Source organism: Papio anubis, chromosome 17 (assembly GCF_008728515.1).
Source record: "Papio anubis isolate 15944 chromosome 17, Panubis1.0, whole genome shotgun sequence".
NCBI lineage: Eukaryota > Metazoa > Chordata > Mammalia > Primates > Cercopithecidae > Papio > Papio anubis.
This window is the reverse complement of record NC_044992.1, coordinates 58,476,395-58,496,140: the sequence shown is the minus strand read 5'-3', so window position 1 is coordinate 58,496,140 and position 19,746 is coordinate 58,476,395. Positions and strand designations below refer to the sequence as shown.

Genomic DNA, 19,746 nt, shown 5'->3' with positions numbered 1-19,746 from the left:
TTCCTCAGGGGCTCACGGGAGGGGGGTCCCGACAGGACATGCAGAACATTACAGGCTTCCCTCCTTGCACTATTATGACAGGTCCACTGGCAAATATGTCACCTGAGTGTAGGCACTGCTGGATGACAGCATTAGGCAAGAGATGTAACTCCCATGGGCCAACATGAGCAATAGGAAAACTAAAGGAAAATGATGAAAAGAATTGAAATACATCTTGAAATGTCACCATCTTCATGACGCTCTTCCTGCATTCTCCCATTAGATGCAGGCTGGCTTTCTGGCTGCTAAACTCAGCAGCATTTTATTTCTATTTCTTCCCCACTTACGGCACCTACCCTGTGCAATCTTTTTTTTCTTTTTTGAGACAGAGTTTCACTCTTGTTGCCCAGGCTGGAGTGCAGTGGTGCAATCTTGGCTCACTGCAACCTCTGCCTCCCTGGTTCAGGTAATTCTCCTGCCTCAGTCTCCCAAGTAGCTGGGATTACAGGTGTGTGCCACCACGCCCGGCTAATTTTGTATTTTTAGTAGAGATAGGGTTTCACCATGTTGGTCAGCCTGGCTGCTCTTGAGCTCCTGACCTCAGGTGATCCACCTGCCTCGGCCTCCCAAAGTGCTGGGATTATAGGCGTGAGCCACCGTTCCTGGCCTACCCTGTGCAATCTTGTAACTCTTTGCCTGATTGGTTTATCCTCGCAATTAAAGGATAATCGCTGCATCGGGAGGGCAGGAACTATCTTTACCTTTGTAACCTTCATAGTACAGGGCTGCCAATCAATGTTTAATAACAGAGGGACTATAATGAAACTTGGGGCTGAAGGCAACTTTAAAGATCATTAAATTCAACCTCCATATTTATACGTAAGAAAACAAAGGTCTAGAAAGGGCTTCAGTAATACGGCCTGGCAGGACTCCCAATTCCCACTCCAGGACACTCTGCACTATATACTCTGAAGAATTTTAAATGCACCTTTTTAGCTCCTGTACCTCATACAAATTTAACTTTACTGTGTCAGTTCAGGAACATAAAAATGTTTTGGGGGCGGAACTGGCTTTGCTCACAAAATCATCTTTTTCTAAATTAGATGTTTAAAAGTTCACTTCGAAAAAATAGAAGATTCACTATTAAATTTTTTTCTAGGTTTATTTTAAACGCTTTAAATTCTATTATAACTGAATCTTTGAAATGCTGAATTTTCAATATTTCAGCGGCCCTTACTATTTGATTGGTTTTCTAAGACACTGAAAAGGACTGGAGAAAGAGAGAATTCTCAGGGTTGTAGTAAAGAAAGAAAAGAAAGCAATTTTGCTTTCTAGACATATAGTCCTCCATGGAGTCCAGTCTCACAGGGGATATCACTTTTGGTTTGTAGCAATTTGTGCAGTAGGTTCCGTTTTTAGCATTCAGTGTTTATAGTCAGTGCTCTCAGCTTCTTCAAATAGATCAGTTTTACAATCTTCACTGACTTGAAGGTGTACCCAGGTCTGAAGCAAGCCTCCCTATCTTTTAACAAGTTAATTAATTTATTCATTTGGTCCCCTTCCAAACATTCTGGCACGCTTCAGCGAACCTGTGACGTCACCGGTATACATGTTGGCTGTCTGCCAGGTGAGGTACAGCAATAACCTGGGAAGTCACCTGAATTCTGTTCAACGGGACGGTTCAAACATATAACATGCAAAATACTGTGTGAACAGTTTCTCCCCAGAGAAGCCAGGGTCACTGGTAAAAATGCACGGGGCAAATAAAAACATAATGACTCAACAAAAATGCGAGGAAAGCTTACTACCTCCAGATGCTTGAAGCCTTTTAACAAATCCCTCTCCCACTCCCTCCCCCTACCACCCCTTACTGTCTCAAATGTCCACATAGCCAACGCACAGAGTAAACACTCTAAAGATTATGTGTAAACAGTTGCTTAGCATGTGTGTTATTTTATGGATGACACATAAGAACAGCTTCTCTTCCTACAACTTTTGACTAGAAAGCTGGGGGGCACGCCGGGCATGGTGGCTCACGCCTGTAATCCCAGCACTTTGGGAGGCCGAGGTGGGCGGATCACGAGGTCCGGAGATCGAGACCATCCTGGCTAACATGGTGAAACCCCGTCTCTACTAAAAAATACAAAAAACTAACCGGGCGAGATGGCCGGCGCCTGTAGTCCCAGCTACTCGGGAGGCTGAGGCAGGAAAATGGCGTGAACCCGGGAGGCGGAGCTTGCAGTGAGCCGTGATGACGCCACTGCACTCCAGCCTGGGCGACACAGTGAGACTGTCTCAAAAAAAAAAAAAAAAAAAAAAAAAAAGGAAGCTGGGGGGCAGGGGGAGTTGTCATTGTGGCCCTAAGAACAGGACTGAGCTTAGTATGATTCTCTCAAAGTGATTCTCACTTAAGACACACAGAGAAAACAAAGAATTTTTAAAAGGGCCAGGCGCAGTGGCTCATGCCTGTAATCCCAGCACTTTTGAAGGCCTAGGTGAGTGGATCACCGAAGGTCAAGAGTTCGAGACCAGCCTGAACAAAATGGCGAAACCCCGTCTCTACTAAAAATACAAAAATTAGCCAGATGTGGTGGCGCATGCCTGTAGTCCCAGCTACTCAGGAGACTGAGACAAGAGAATCGCTTGAATTTGGAAGGTGGAAGCTGCAGTGAGCTGAGATAGCGCCACTACACTCCAGCCTGGGAAACAGAGCGAGACTCCGTCTCAAGAAAAAAAAAAGAATTTTAAAAACGGCTGAATGTGCTAATAAACACACACACATAAATACATATCCACACATCCATGCACAGATGCCTAAGGGAAAGCCCCCATGTTGGAACCGAACTGTCGATTCCCTCCTGGGCAGGGGTCGCTGCGAAGGATCACCCGACACGAGATTCACAGCAGAGAGTTATTTATTACTAGCGCGCTAGGGTCCCAAGCTCTAAGTTGGCCCTGGGACCCCGAGTGCTTGTTACAGGTTGTTTATATATGCAAACATAAGTTCAAACACAGCTTAGGGCGCGAAATTCAAACAAAGCTTTAGGCGCGTGATGATTGGGTCTAGCTATAGCCTGAGCAAGGTGTCTTGTTCTGATTGGTTGGGGCGGGACCTTAGGAGGTTCTTTCCTGGAATTGCTGATTCCGGGAATATTGAGTCAGGGTGGGACCCCATGAGGTTATTTCCCGGAATTTTTGTTTGAGTTCCGGGAACATCGGGGGGCTATTCATGGCCATCTGGGGTTATTAATTTAAGTTTCATGAGGCCGAGTTTTTTTAAGTTTTATGAGGCCTAGGAATTATAAGGCCTAGTTTCACCCAGACCCCGTTCTTCCTCTTCGTAGCAGGGTGGGCTTCATGAACAGACACAATCAAAAGTGAATGGAAACTCTTCTAAGAACAGGGAGGAGCTCTGCACTGACCAAGAAGACGCTGGTGAGCGAAGGTTTTAAGAAGTAAGAGGAAGAAGTCTGGAAAGAGCCAGCCCTGCAGACCCCACACCACTAGCCCTTCCTGAATCTGCCCCGCCCCATCACGGCCAGAGCAGGGAAGAGAAGCCCACGGAGGCAGGTGATCAATGGCAGCCAAAGAAGCATGGGTACTTGCTGCCCTCCAGCAGAGCAGAGCCACGCTCACTACTCCCACTGCCCCAGAAAGCAAGTCCTACTCTCCTTTTACCTGCCCTTGTCTGAGTCTGTGTCTTAATTTGGTGGAGAAGGGGGAAAAGCCATTTCTAAACACAGAGCACTTTTATCTTATTTTATGTTGTCTGATGAAACCTCGGATGCGGGAATGGGGTACTGGGCAGAGCCCCAAGCTGCATTCTGGGGCCACACACCTGGAAACATAAATCCTGCACCAACTCAAAGTGCCTTCCCAACCAACACCAGGTAAGAAGAGAATGGCTCATTCCACGAGCCACGTACTGCAGCGTCCAAGCCTGAGCCCTGGCTGCAAACTCAGGCAGCGCCAGGGAATGAGCTCACCAATAACGTTAGGTTCCTTTAAGTCTTCTGCTTTCATTTCTTCTCTACTCAGTGTGTATGGGGACAGACTTAAAGGCTAGGAATTGCTCGGCTTTTTGCTCTAGATTTGCTGGTACAGAATGCCATCTCATCCAGAAAGGGCAGAGGACCCTTGAGAAACTGGCCTGAGGATCTCCAGGGAGGGGCCTTCTGCTGAACCCAGGAGCCTTTTCTCTGCCAGGATTCCCTGCACTAATGCATACTCTCAACTACCACTGCTCCTTGAGTCTTGAAGAGCATCTCTGTTCAAAAGAACTTTGTAATGTCTTCCCATCTGGCTACTGTAATCTGGGTACTGCTATTTTATGTCTCAGTACTTTTTCCCATCCTTTCATCTTGAAGATGGCAGAGCAGGTACAACATTTGAGGATTTCACAAGGATTGTACCTTCTTTTTCCCCGTCTGTGAATGTGTTAAGAGTCTGCCAAGCTCAGTTAAGGTACTATTAAGCAGCATATGAACAGGATATCTTAACCATTCTCCATGGTATGGAAAAAAAAAAAATCCCAATTTAAAATTTTCAAATTTTTCAGGGGAAAAATGCTTCGGGCAGTTTTTTTTTTTTTTCTCTTAAATTCTGAAACCTCCCATTATTTTCACTGGTCTTTCTCCTTGAGCCTGCTAGCAGGCATTTTTTATTGGATCGATTTCTAAGACACTGAAAAGGACTGGAGAATAAGATAATTCTCAAGATGGTAAAATAAGCCTGCTAGTTTTCTAAACACTTGACCAGAATTTTCAACAAATGCACCAAGGAATAGCTGTCAATGTGCTCCACTGGCTGCACAACCCAGTCAAGCCACCAACGCCTCGTTTTTCTTCATGACCAATTGCCTTGAAAGAATCCACCACAAGCCTACTGGATACTCAAGAGATAACATATGACAGTACCTCAGATCATTTTTGCCTTAGCTGTCTCCTCATCGATAAAATAAGGTCAACCCAGATAAATCCTTAACACCCCTTCTGGCTCAATACTCCTGGGATTTGCAGAAAAATGGTATTCAGAAAAGGATAAAATAAGAACATTCTAGCATCTCAGCTCAGTTCTACCTCCCAATGCCTTCATGATTTTCCAACTATCTCCCTGGTACAGGACAGTTTGATCATCCTGTACCTTCATAAGATTTGCTTGCAGATTTGCAGAGTAAGTAAAATCATCCTGCACACAGCCAGTCAACACTTCTCAGGCCTTGGCTGCAGAAAGCCCTAGTCATAGGTCTCTCGCTCCAAAGACCAAAAATCAGATTTTCTCCTTTCTCTTCCAAGATCATGGTGCCGGCAGATTCTGTATCTGGCGCGAGCTGGGCTCTGCTTCCTGGATGGCGCCTTTTTGCTGTGTACTCACATAACAGAAGGGTTAAAAGGGGAAATGGCAGTAACAGCTCCCTTGTACCTCTCTTACAAGGGAGCTGGTCCCATTCAGGAAGGCCCCACCTCATGGCTGAATCACCTCCTAAAGGACGCACCTCTTCATACAATCACACTGCAGTTAAGTTTCAGCATACGAATTTTCGGGGATACGGACCATTAGGAGACATATTCAGTGTGAGATGTCTGACACTGGCAGTCAGAATCTGCTGGCACCTTGATCTTGGACTTCCCAGCCTCCAGAACTGTGAAAAAACATTTCCTATTAATTACAAATTACCCAGTCTACAGTATTTTGTGTTGGCAACAGGAACAGACTATGACCAAAGTGAAACCCCCGTTCTGCCCCATCTCACTCTCCCAAATACATGCTCTCCCTCCAGAGTCCCCATGGCTTTCATGTACCTCCATCCATTCACGTGTTCATGCCAGACACCAGGGAGTCATTTTCAACATCTCCATCTTCCCAATCCAACAATGACCAAGAACTGTAGATCTGGCTCCTAAACATACCTTGAATGAGTTGACTCTGTCTATCCCCAGTGCGTCCGTCTACACCAAGCCCCTATGACATCGCCCAGAGAAGAGGTACCTCTACACAGTATTCTCCAGCCTTTGCTATTTCCCCATCTCCACCAGTACACCAAGCGCACTTCCTGCCCAATCCATTTCTTAGAAGGCAACCAAAGTAACCTTTTTAAGATGCAAATCGGACCACATCATTTTTAGGTTAAAACCTTTCCTGAGCCCCCAGTGCTCCTAAGAGTGTGCCCAAAATCCTTGCCAGACACCCAACTCCCAGCTTTCTGTTATTGATTAAACTCCTTCCCACATCTTGGCATTCTCACTTGCCCTTCCCTTTGTCTCAAACATCCTTTTCCAGGGCCCCATACAGCTCAGCATGCACGTGTGCACACACGTGCGTGCGAACACACACACCCCCTTCCTTTCGTCTGCCTATCTCCTACCCATGCATCAAGCTCAGTTTAAATGCAATAGGTCCCTTAGAGAAACCTGCTCAGTGTACCTGTATCCTATTTTAATGAGAGATATTTTAATGTCTGCCTTCCCCCTGCAGAACGTCCGGGAGGGCAAGGAGCACATCTCCGTGCTTAGTGTTATACCCCAGGACCCAGCACAGACTTTGGCCCATTATGGGTTCTCAATAAAGAATATTTAAGCCTAAGAATGAAAAAGTAGGAGGGGGGGGAAGGGAAGAGAAGAGGGACAAACTACTCGCATCCTGAAGCCTGCCCGTCCTCCCTCCCCGTTCTTGACTGCCCGTCCTCCCTCCCCATTCTTGATGGGGCAGAAATGGGAGGAGAGAGAAGAGAGGAAAGAAAAAAAAACAGCAAGATGATAGGAATGATGAGCAAGGAAGTGAAGGCTGTGACATGAGGTTTTAGACAACTCCAAACAAGGTCAATGGGACTTGGCATTTTGGAAAAGTTAGTACTTTATGTTCCAGCTATTTCTACCTCTAAAATGTCCTAAAGGAAGACAATATTCCACAATGTTCCAGAAGAGAAGGATGGAAAGTGGCACAATGTTCCAGAAGAGAAGGATGGAAAGTGGCGGGGGCCGGGGAGCAGGGCGGGGGCATGACACTAACTAGTTTTGTTTGTATGCAGCCAAGTCACTCAACATTCATGGACTTGGACTTCCTTGTCCATGAAGTTATAAAACAAGATGACCCCTGAGCTTCCACTGGCTCCCATGTCCTGGGAGCCTTTGTGGAACCCGTGGTGGCTCAGAACCCATAACAGGCACTCTATCTTTCCTCCACGAGCACCCTAACCCCATCGTGCATGTTCCTGTGCACTGAACACCAAACAGCAACTTTCCTCTTATTTGTGTTACAATAACGTAAATTGGAATCCCTCAGAGCACGCTGCAAAAATGTCATCTTTCGCAGAGGGAAGAATTGAGTCTTGCCTGCACTGAGAAAGCCGCTTTCAAATCAAAGTTTCCTGATGGGAACAGGCATTAAAGATGGGAATCGCTTCAAGCACACAACTTGAGTGACTGAACTGATCAAGCAAAAGCAATTCAGAACAGAAATGTCCAGTCTTCTAAGCCTGCCTATTTTTTTAATTCAGTTAAAATATTACTTTTTTTTTTTTTTTTTTTTGAGACGGAGTCTCGCTCTGTCGCCCAGGCTGGAGTGCAGTGGCCAGATCTCAGCTCACTGCAAGCTCCGCCTCACGGGTTCCCGCTATTCTCCTGCCTCAGCCTCCCGAGTAGCTGGGACCACAGGCGCCGCCACCTCGCCTGGCTAATTTTTTGTGTTTTTAGTAGAGACGGGGTTTCGCCGTGTTAGCCAGGATGGTCTCGATCTCCTGACCTTGTGATCCGCCCGTCTCGGCCTCCCAAAGTGCTGGGATTACAGGCTTGAGCCACCGTGCCCGGCCAAAAATATTACTTTTCATATAACGGCTGAAGTTTCTCTCCATCCAACATATTTTAGACATTGGTATTTTCCATGACTCCTTTGTGGATCCTTTTTTTCTTTTTTCTTTTTCTTTTTTTTTTTTTTTTGAGACGGAGTTTTGCTCTTGTTACCCAGGTTAGAGTGCAATGGCACAACTATCTTGGCTCACCGCAACCTCTGCCTCACGGGTTCAAGCAATTCTCCTGCCTCAGCCTCCTGAGGAGCTGGGATTACAGGATGCGCCACCATGGCCAGCGAATTTTGTATTTTTAGTAGAGACGGGGTTTCTCCATGTTGGTCAGGCTGGTCTCGAACTCCCAACCTCAGGTGATCCGCCCACCTCAGCCTTCCAAAGTGCTAGGATTACAGGCGCGAGCCACCGTGCCTGGTCTGTGGATCCATTTTTAAGTACACGAGAGATGCAACAGAGACCATCAGAATTGTCCACAAAGAGAGGAAATTATGTGTTCACACATGGGCAACTTCAGAGATCACTGTTTGGTGAAACAGATGCTAAATTATTTCAATCAGCCGCAGCATTGATAATATACACTTAAAAGGCAGCAAGAATACCCGGGAGTAAACCAAGAGTAGTTTGTTACATTGGCCCAAAGCAATGATGCTCCTATTGGTTTATTTCAGCTTAGAAGTAAACTGAAGGGTGGCCAGGCCCAGTGGCTCACACCTGTAATCCCGGCACTTTGGGAGGCCAAGATGGGCAGATCACTTGAGGTCAGCAGTTCAAGAACAGCCTGCCAACATGATGAAACCCCATGTCTACTAAAAATACAAAAATTAGCTGTGTGTGGTGGTGCACGCCTTATAGTCCCAGCTACTCAGGAGGCTGAGGCAGGAAAATCACTTGCACTTGGAAGGCAGAGGTTGCAGTGAGCTGAGATCGTGTCACTGCACTCCAGCCTGGGCAACAGAGTGAGACTCCAAGGAAAGGACAGGGAGAGGGACAGGGACAGGGAAAAGGAAAAGGAAAGGAAAGAAACTGAAGGGTGATAAATGTTCATTATAAAATCTGTCAACAACTGCATTGTGTTTATGAAAGCTATTACGATAAATTTGGTAGATTTAGTCAATGCAGCTGCTCAGAGTGGAACAGTACATGCTAACAAGAAATTCTCCTCCAACAATTTCTCTAAGACGTAGTCCAGAGCTCGAAAGAGCTATAAATCTGCTCATTAGTACAAGCCAACGTTCTATGGGAATTGAGTCTTCCCATTAATAGTAAGTGCCAAAACAAAACAGTTGTACAGGCGTTAAAAAAATTAAAGTTCAGAAATCCACATTAACATCAACTCATGATTTCCAGACTACTTACATCAGTGTCGGGTCCCTTATCCGCACCCGGACAAGAAAAAGTAACAAATTCATGGCACCTCTTGTGGACCACAAAACAGCAAACTGGTGGAAAGAAAAGAAAACTAAAATTAGAATAGACATGATTTAACATACGAGCTTTATTTTCCAAACAGAGATACTTGCTGTTAGAAGTCAATTTAATTTCACTACAGACGGAATCTTATAAACAGCAATCAGAAGGCATTTCATTCTAGAATCAGCAACATTTGGTATTGATTAGGCTCATAGATAACAGAGTCCCAAAATGCCAGCACTGACAGGGCCACAAACAGTGCCTCTTATCTGAAGTTGAAGGAGAGGAGAATCAGAGATTGTAAGACAGTTTCCCAAAGTAGAAACCGGTAATCAAAATTTAAAATAGTTTGCGCCATCCTAGCCAGGTGCGGTGGTTCACGCCTGTAATTCCAGCACTTTGGGAGGCCAAGGCAGGTGGATCACTTGAGGTCAGGAGTTCCAGAGCAGCCGGGCCAACACGGTAAAGCCCCATCTCCACTAAAAATACAAAAACAAAAAAAAAATGAGCTGGACATGGTGATGGCGCCTGTAATCCCAGCTACTCGGGAGGTTGAGGCAGGATAATTGCTTAAACCTGGGAGGTGCAGGCTGCAGTGAGCCAAGATCCATGCTACTGCACTCCAGACTGGGCAACAAGAGTGAAACTCCGTCTCAAAAAAATAACATAACATAACATAACATAACATAACATAACATAACATAACATACTTTGCACCATCCTATAGCAACACACTAACACACACATAAATGTATATAAACATTATATTCTGTGGGTGAAATAAAATATAAAGAGAATAACTAATTATAAATAATGTGAGTATCCCTAAATGTGGGTTGCAGGACTTCCTCAGCAGAATTCTGAACTTAATAAACTCATTCAGACACAAATGCAATCTACAGAAAACAGACCTTTGAAATGAAACAAAACAAAACAATCTTAGGAAACACCTTAACACCTTCCTGTATCTGTCTTTTTGCTACAGATGCTGTCACCAGTTGGGAGAGTTCCTGCAAATTCAGCAAAATCTACTACCCAGTAAATATTTTCAGAGCTTAACATGGTTTTGATAAATAGTCCTGAGGATGAATCAACAAAATAATTGTTATAGAATGTAATCCCCTAAGAGGTTTGTTTTTTTTCTCCAGACAGGGTCTCACTTTGTCACCCAGGCTGGAATGCAGTGGGGTGATCTTGGCTCACTGCAGCCTGTCTCCTGGGTTCAAGAAATCCTCCTGCCTCAGACCCACAAGTAGCTGGGAATACTGGTGAGTGCCACCACACCCTGCTAATTTTTACATTTTTGTAGAGACAGGGTTTCACCATGTTGCCCAGGTTGGTCTCGAACTCCTAAGCTCAAGCCATCTGCCCGCCTTGGCATCCCAAAGTGCTGGGATTATAGGTGTGAACCACTGCACATGGCCCCCTAAAAGGTTTGTATTGATGGTAATAATATAGAGGATGCAAAAAATACATGACCTAGTTAGTCTCTCCTTGAAAGCTTGAAGTCTAGCTCCAAAAAGGTATCATCTACTACTCTTATCATTTGTTGAATAATAACAACATGTTAAAAAACAGTATACCCTCAGAAATACTAGGTTAGTCATAAGTCTTTACTGCATGCTATGGTTTGATTGCAAGTCAGCTCTGAAACCCGTGTTGAAATTTGGTTGCCATAGTGGCAGTTTTGGGAGATGGGACCCTTGGAGAGTAACTCGGCCATAAGCGCTTTGCCCTCAGTGGTAGAATCAACGTCATTACAAAAGGGTGAGTAGAGCCCCCTTCTGTCTCTATGCCCTTCTGCCTTCTGCCACGTGAAGATACGGTCTTTGTCCCCCTGGGAGCGTGCAGTAAACAGGCCCTTGCTCAATGCTGGCACCTTGATCTTGGACTTCCCAGCCTCTAGAACTGTGAGAACACAAATTTCTGTTCTTTACAAATCACCTAGTCTCAGGTATTCTGTTACAGCAGCAAAAATGGACTAAGACACTGCACAAGGAAGGTTAGAGCTTCCCAAATGTGTGGCTCATATGCTGTTTTCTCCTCTCACCAGTGACAATGCAGTTCCCTGCACATATGGCAGTAGACACAGAAGACCAAATGGGTGAGTCATTTCCGTAGGTGGAAGAGGGTGGCAAGATGGCTCAGAGCTGAAATCTCAAGAGGAGCCCAGAGTACTGAGAGAGCCGCAAGTGGCCAGTAAGAAATTCAGAAAAGCCTCGGAAGTCACTGAAAGGTTCTGCACCAAGAGTAACACAGACAAAAATAATGCTTTAGAAGTGCAAACGGTGGTAACAGGAAGAATTTAACAGAATAAATTGAGGCCTATAATGCCCCGTTAAAAGCCTCTTGCACAGTCTAGGTATGAAAGTAATTGCCCATCATCATGCAGGCTGCTAAGAAATGGAAGTAACAGAGGCCAGGGAAATTACATAAGAACGATGAGACTTGCTGACTGATCACACAGCACCATTAACTGGCATCCTATCACGTGCCAGGCTATTGCTGCTGTTGTGCTAGGTCTCTTCACATGCATTAGCAAGTTGAATCCTCATAACAATACTCCTTAATATGCTGCAATATCTATATTTTATGGATGGGAAAATGCTGCCCAGATCCCCCGCATCTAGCATGCTGTACAACGGTACAGTGAATGCTTGTGAACAGGAGACAGGAAGGGAGGCAGAGAGGACAGACAGATGGATAGATGAATGAATCAACAAACAAAGGATGGTCTTTCCCAAGGTGAGTCACCATGTGATGGAACCAGGATTCATGCTAAGAGTTGCTGGACACCACGGCCCCCTCTCCTTTCCTCATGTCATATCCACTGGCAGGATTTCCAGAGCAGAAAGGGTATAGAGCTGATGCCAAGATTTTTTACATGGGTAACAGGAAAATGGGTACATGACAAAATAGACACACACACACACACACAAACATACACATATACACAAATATACACATATACACAAATATAAAACCCAGAGGATGAAGATATGTTATATTAGGGAAACAGAATCATGGATAATTCTTTTTAAAGAGTTTTCTTTTAAGGTAATCATAATATAATATGATTGTAAAAATACACATTTTAAAGGTACTCATGATACCATGTCACTGTAAAAATACACTTTTTAAAAAAGAAAATGCATGCCTGATATTGAACAGACAAAGAGTCAGATATCCAAACAGGAACCATCCACAGAGGTGACAAGTGGAGATGTCTTAAAGCAAGCATCCCTTTACAGGGGGAGGTACCCTGGGTGAGGGATCCTGCTGGCGGCGGAGCACGCTGGCCACACCTGTCTGCCCTGCACAGTCAGGGGCAGGAGGAGTTGAGTGTGAAGTGAAGAAAACAGCCCTCTTGGCTGCCCAGGCAGCACGGAGACACTCAAAGGGCAGTGCTTAGCTCCTACAAGCCCTGAGAGAAGTGGCCTTTCCACTGTGTTTCTGCTAAAAGCATCTTGATTGCAAAACTCTCGAAGGATGGATAATAAAGCTGCGCTGTGATGGCACAAATTAATCTGACCTGCTCGCTCTCCCCAGGCACAAAGTCATCTTTCATCCACTGGAATTAGAAAGATAAATTACCAAAGGAAAAAGGTTACAGGGGCATTACTTCCTCATCATGGTTTATTACAGATGCAGTGTTTTGGGTGGAAAATAAGCATTCTTATTCCCTAGTTAATCGTTCAAACATTTGGGCCTTTCATCTCTTTTTAAAAAAAACATCTCCACATTCAGATGAACACTGTTAAGAAAACTCACACTTATCAAATCCCACGGAAGAAGAGTTTGCTTTTTGTATCTGTTCTTTCTGTCTACGATTTACACGTCAATGTAATTATGTATCTACAGCTGGAAGTATTTGTATTGTACACCTCAAAAAAAATCTCTTATGTCAAATTTTATCATAAGACGACCCAGGCCCTCATTATCCACTATAGTTTGCAAGAGCAGCAACAAGCCTTACTTATCCCAAATTAATTTCCTCCCAGCCTGCCTTAACTACCTCCTCCCCACCTACCTTACAGGAAAGCTTCCCATTTGAAGGACTGGATTCACCCTGTGAGAGGCAGACAGAAGCGCCATGTGTTTCCAGACAGCCAATCACAGACACGTTATCTGAGGGATAAAGAGCCCTCCAAGCCTATTTGAAGACTCAAAATTCAGAATGGATGATCTCCAAAGGAAGAAGAAACAGAATGTGCCCAATCCTGGTAACTAAGGAGAAACAACCCAGATGCCCCCCTCTCCTCTCCACCACCCCCACTTACCCTGAGGGGAGCAGGAAAGAGGAGCTTGGAGGTTGGCTGACGCCGGCTGGACGCAGTATGTGCCTGCGAAAGGCTGCCCCAGAAAACTGAGCAACAGCCAGAGGTTTCAAAAATCACAGATGGCTGGCCTTGATCTTTGGGTTCAAGTTCCAAACGAAATTGGATAATGCATATTTTGTAAGATAATCTAAGGAAGACATTTGAGAAGTCTTGCTAGTGTTGCCGAAAGAGGAAAAGACTGGCTCAGTAAAACAAAAGGATGCATTGGGTTTACCTGGAGATGGATAACCCAGGCTTTCCCCTGGCTAAAAATCAGAAGCTATTGCTTTTTGTCTTTCTTTTTTATTTGGGACTCTAAAGGAATGCATCTAACCACGGTATATGAAGCAAACGAAATTGGAGTAAAGAGGTAATAAGGTGGTACCTGTTACATAGCAAACCTTCAACAAACATCTGCCTGACCTTGGTAGAAGGAACTTAAAGACAGCAGCCACTCAGCTGGGAGGAAGTGGAGACATGTCATGGAAGATTCCACCCGATGACTGGCGTGGGGCCCGCTCTTGGCCCTTAAACAGGTCTTTGCTCCAGCAAGCACAGGCTATGCAACAAAAACTCACTCAGAGACAGAAACTCATCTTTAAAGACTTTGGGTCACCTCTGGTTATATAACCCAATGAGAGGTTTTAAAACAGGCAGCTATCCTGCAGCTTCCAGTCCAAGTAAATCTCCGTTCAATTATTTTCTAAGCACAAAATCACTTTCTTCTAATCCTCTATGTGATATGCGTATGCTCCCCAGCAGTGATGGATGACACAGGAAATGCACAAATCACACTGAGCAAATGACATGGTGGGACAAAAAAATTATAAAGACTACAGACTTGGCCAAGTAACAAATCTTGACATTACCTGGCTTTAAAACTGAGAACACCCAATCTACTGATCCATATTCCTTGCTAATCTTGCTTATGGAAGTAAACTAGATGGAAATTAAGCAAGTTTTCACCACTTGTCAAAAGTATATTTCAGAAACAGAACAAGTAACAGTCACCTGTGTTTGGCTCAAGAATTCATATGGCCAGAAGCAGTGGGTCACGCCTGTAATCCCTGCACTTTGGGAGGCTGAGGTGGGCAGATCACTTGAGGTTAGGAGTTCAAGACCACCCTGATCAATATGGCAAAACCCCATCTCTACTAAAAATACAAAAGTTAGCAAGGCTTGGTTGCTTGTGCCTGTAATCCCAGCTACTTGGGAGGCTGAAGCAGGAGAATCGCTTGAATCCAGGAGGCAGAGGTTGCAGTGAGCTGAGATCACGCCACTGTACTCCAGTCCAGCCTGGGTGACGGAGCAAGACTCCATCGCAAAACAACAACAACAAAAAAGAATTCATAAAAATTTTGGGAAAAGTTGAGGTGTATTTTGACGCTGCCATGTTGATTCTGAATTGTGATTCATGAATAATGCCACAGTGAACACTGGTGTGCAGATACCTGTTTGGGTCCTTGCTTTTGATTCTTTGGGGTCTATGTCTAGGAGTGGAATTGCTGGGTCATATGGTAAATCTACGTTTAATTTTCAGGAGAACCAACAAACTGATTTCCCAGCGACTGCACCATTTTACATTCCCACCAGCAATGGACACAGACTCCAATTTCTCAATTGGTTCTCAATTGAGTGGTTCTCAATTGTGCTCACGAGCTTAAAGAGAACAAAAACCAGCAAAGGGTGTGCTGAAGGCAAACACTCTTGTAAGGGGAACAGCACTCCCTCTGATGCTGCTCTCCCCATGAATTTGAATAATTTAGCAACAATGAGTCTTGGCCCATGAGACACACACAGCGACCTCAGAGTACCTTGTTTCTGTGTCAAAAGTCATCACCCTATGGATGGATGAGCTGGGGCTCGCAACGCTGGACAATGTTTCCTAGAGTGATCTTGAGCAAATGGTAAGTCCAGAGGCTTTTTCCATACTCCATTTGTGAAGAGAGGTTTACAGAAAAATGAAAAGAATATGGCAAACTGATGCCACAGATACAGGAATCAGATGCAGCACAGTGCTCCTAGTCAATCAAGGCAAATTCCTCCTCAAGCATGCAACCAACATGAATCACACACACGTCAGCCATGGTTCCAAGCTGAGGGAAAATTCCAATTAAAAGTAATTCATCACCACTTCATACTCTTTAGAATGGCTATTATTTAAAAAGGAAAAGAATGGAGCTGGGCATGGTGGCTCACACCTGTAATCCCAACACTCTGGGAGGCCGAGATCGGCAGATCACTAGAGGTCAGGAGTTTGAGACCAACCTGGTCAATATGGTGAAACCCTGTCTCTACTAAAAATACAAAAATTAGCCGGCCGTGGTGGTGCTCGCCTGTAATCCCAGCTACTTGGGAGGTTGAGGGAGGAGAATCACTTGAACCCAGGAGGCGGAGGTTGCAGTGAGCCGAGATCGTGCCACTGCACTCCAGCCTGGGTGACAGAGCAAGACTCCATCTCAAAAAAAGAAAAGAATGGGTAAAATGACAAGTGTCGGCAAGGATGCAGAGAAATTGGAGCCTTTGTCCATTGCTGGTGGGAATGTAAAATGGTACAGTCGCTGGGAAATCAGTTTGTTGGTTCTCTCCAAAATTAAACATAGAATTACCATATGACCCAGCAATTCCACTCCTAGACATAGACCCAAAAGAATCAAAAGCAAGGACCCAAACAGATATCTGCACACCAGTGTTCACTGTAGCATTATTCATGACAGGCAATAAGAAACAACCCAAATATCTGTCAACGATGAATAAACAAAATGTGGTATATACATACAATGAAATATGACTCAACCTTAAAAAATGAAACTCTGACCCATGCTACATCATCAATGAACCTTGAGAGTGTTATGCTAAGTGAAATAAGCCAGACACAAAAGGGCAAATATTGTGTGGTTCTACTCATATGAGGTACCTAGGACAGGCAAATTTATAGAAACACAAAGTAGAATATAAGTGATCAGTTGTGGGCGAGGGGGAGAATAGGGAGTTAGTGATTAATAGGTACAGAGTTTGTTTGAAATGATAAAAATGAGTTCTGGGGGGCCAGGTGCTGTAGCTCATGCCTGTAATCCCAGCTCTTTGGGAGGCCAAGGCAGGCGGATCACCTGAGGTCAGGAGTTCAAGACCAGCCTGGCCAACATGGTGAAACCCCATCTCGACTAAAAAGACAAAAAATTAGCCAGGCGTGGTGGTGGGCACCTGTAATCCCAACTACTTGGGAGGCTGAGGCAGAAAAATCACTTGAACCCAGGAGGCAGAGGTTGCAGTGAGCCGTGATCCCACCATTGCACTCCAGCGTGGGTAACAAGAGCAAAACATCATCTCAAAAAAAAAAAAAAAAAAAAAAAAAGAGTTCTGGAAATGGATGGTAGTGATGGTTGTCTAACACTGGGAATGTACTTAATGCCACTGACTTGTACATTTAAAATGGTTAAAGTGGTAAATCTTATACATAACCTACAATAAAAATTTTTAACTTATTAACCTAAAGCAATATTTATGAAATTATAAATAAGAGGAATAGGAAGAGGCAGTAAGAGCCTTGCTTATATAGACTTTTTATGATTACTTGGGTTCATAGTTGAGTTCATTATGACATCAAAAAAGAGGGTTTGGGCCAGGTGTGGTGGCTCATGCCTGTAATCCTAGCACTTTGGGAGACCAAGACAGGCAGATCACTTGAGGTCAAGAGTTCAAGACCAGCCTGGCCAACATGGCAAAACCCTGTCTCTACTAAAATTACAAAAATTAACTAGGTGTGGTGTTGCATGCCTGTAATCCCAGCTACTTGGGTGGCTGAGGCAGGAGGATGACTTGAACCCAGGAGGTGGAGGTTGCAGTGAGCTGAGATCACGCCACTGTACTCCAGCCTGGGTGACAGTGAGACCCTGTTTCAACGAAAGAAAGAATGAAAGAACGAAAGAAAAGAAAGGAAGTAAAGGGACAGGGAAAGGAAGGAAAAGACAGAAAAGAAAGGATGAAAGAAAGATTTTGCTTCCATTCTATAAAATTCTAAATAAAATCAGTGTTGGCATAAAGTGGAGACAAAGGGAAAATTCAGACTTCAGAGCAAAGGACTCACATAATCTTTGAGGACTGGAGACATGTTCCTTGCACCCTCCCTGCTCGCTTGAGCACATAATTGTCAATAATGATGGTGGAAGTGAGGCCCCTCAGGCTGCAGGCTTGGCTTTCCTGCCAAATTACTGAGACATTTGGTCACTTAATCTATATGCAAAATGGGTTCATCCCTATTTACACCTAACATGGATTGCTATATTCATTGAGGGGGAAATATATATATATATGTGTGTGTGTGTGTGTGTGTGTGTGTGTATACATATATGTATGTGCTGCTAAGGGTCATTTTCCATTTCTCCTTTAAAAAATAATTTCCTTTCCTTTCACCCTCAAGTCCATGTCATTTCAAATTCAGGTCACAGTCATGTAAAATGGAACACAGGAATAGAAATTCCCCATTATCCAAAATTAATGAAGAAAAAGCCATTATGTAACAAATTCTGAATTCTGGAAAGAACCTACTAAATATAATAGTTAGACGTTGCTTAGAAGAGAAGACTGGTAGCTGAGCTTCCTTGAATTCTTTTTTTAAATACATAAATGGTTGCCATCACGTGAGATGGTTCTAATTAAATTTTGCTTAGCTAGAAGGGATTAATGAAAGGCAACGTCACAGCAGAATACAATGAAAGGAAAATCTCTAAGGCAAGTCAACTGCTTTCAGCTTTGTAGGGAAAGTAATGAAAAAGTGAGCTTATATTATATCTACATGTTAAAAGAAAATTATTGGTTTCAGATTTGTAACAATGAAAACAGTCTTCTCCTGGGATACACATTAAAAGTCGTATGAAAACAAATCAAATAAATGCACCGTATCACATATTATAAAGAATGTCACTCTTCAGACAGCACCTTGATTCTGCCTTTCAGCATCTGTGCACGTGCTCCCAATGAACTCTTTCGAAAATCCAGTATTCCCAATTCTAAGCAGGCAAGCCTCTTTCCCCCTTCTTTAGAAGATTCATCTTTAATTCTTCCCTTGCCTTCTTTTTCTCTAATTTCAGCAAAGACTGGTGAGCATCTTTTGTGCATTTTTCCCTGGTTGGACCTGAGGTATACTTTGAAGACAGGGCTGAGATTGAATGTGGGATGTGAAGGAGAGTCAAGAATGGCCCTCAGCTTCCGGTCAGAGCAACTGAGTAAAGGGTGTTGCCATTCTGCAACCAAGAGGTGAGCCTTAGGATGAAACTGAGAATACAGAAGACTCAGAGGAGAAAGAAAGAAACCAGATCTTGGCGTCAGCAAGGCTATCGCCTTCAGACTGCTCAGTCACGAGAACTATTAAATACCCTTTAAAAACGTCATTTTCTTCATTTACATACCATATAATACACTTGAATCCACAAAGTCATATCACACATGCTTTTACTGTTCACGCCAGTTTGAATGAGTTTTCTGTACTTTCCACAGAAAGAATTCTAAATACTAAAGGGTGAACTGGCAGGTTGTAGAAAATGAATAGAGAAGACCAAGGGGCAAGTTAAGAATTAACTTGGACGTGGGGACTTGCAACCTGAGTATTACACAAGCTCAGAGAGGAGAAACTACTCTTCATGTTGTTTAAGCAGGGGTTTTATGCTACAGGGCATTATGGTCTGGACAAAATTTTGGGGCAAGACCTCAAAAGCACAGACAACAAAAGTAAAAACAGACAAATGGGATTACATCAAGCTAAGAAGCTTCTGTGCAGCAAAAGAAACAAAGCGAAGAAACAACCTTCAGAATTGGAAAAAATAGTCTCAAACTCTTCACTCAACAATTTTAAAACGGGCAAAAGACCTGAACAGACATTTCTCAAAAGACGACAAACAAATGGCCAACAGGTAGAATAAAAAATGTTCATCATCACCAAATATGAAGGAAATGCAAAACGAAAATCACCATAACATCTCACCACAGTTAGAATGGCTATTATGAAAAGGACAGAAAAAGAACAGATGCTGGTGAGGATGCAGAGAAAAGGGAAGGCTGGGATGCTGCTGGAGGGAATGTGAAGTGGTAGAGCCACTACAGAAAGCACTATGGACGTTCCCAAACAACTAAACACAGAGCTACCATCAGACCCGCCAATCCCACCGCTGTGTATACATCGAAAGAAAGGAAATCAGTCTATCGGACATCTGTAATCCCACATTCACTGCAGCACCATTC

At 43.9% G+C, this 19,746-nt stretch overlaps 1 protein-coding gene across 2 annotated transcripts in view; it reads right to left on the bottom strand.

Annotated features, from left to right (window-relative positions):
• Positions 1-19,746, bottom strand: part of PRKCA (protein kinase C alpha) — a 502,775-nt gene that overhangs the window by 295,770 nt on the left and 187,259 nt on the right. For both annotated transcript variants that reach the window (XM_017950891.2, XM_017950892.2), the window contains exon 3: positions 9,137-9,219. In XM_017950891.2, the coding sequence (XP_017806380.1) occupies positions 9,137-9,219 (83 nt within the window). The remainder of the gene's footprint in view (positions 1-9,136; positions 9,220-19,746) is intronic.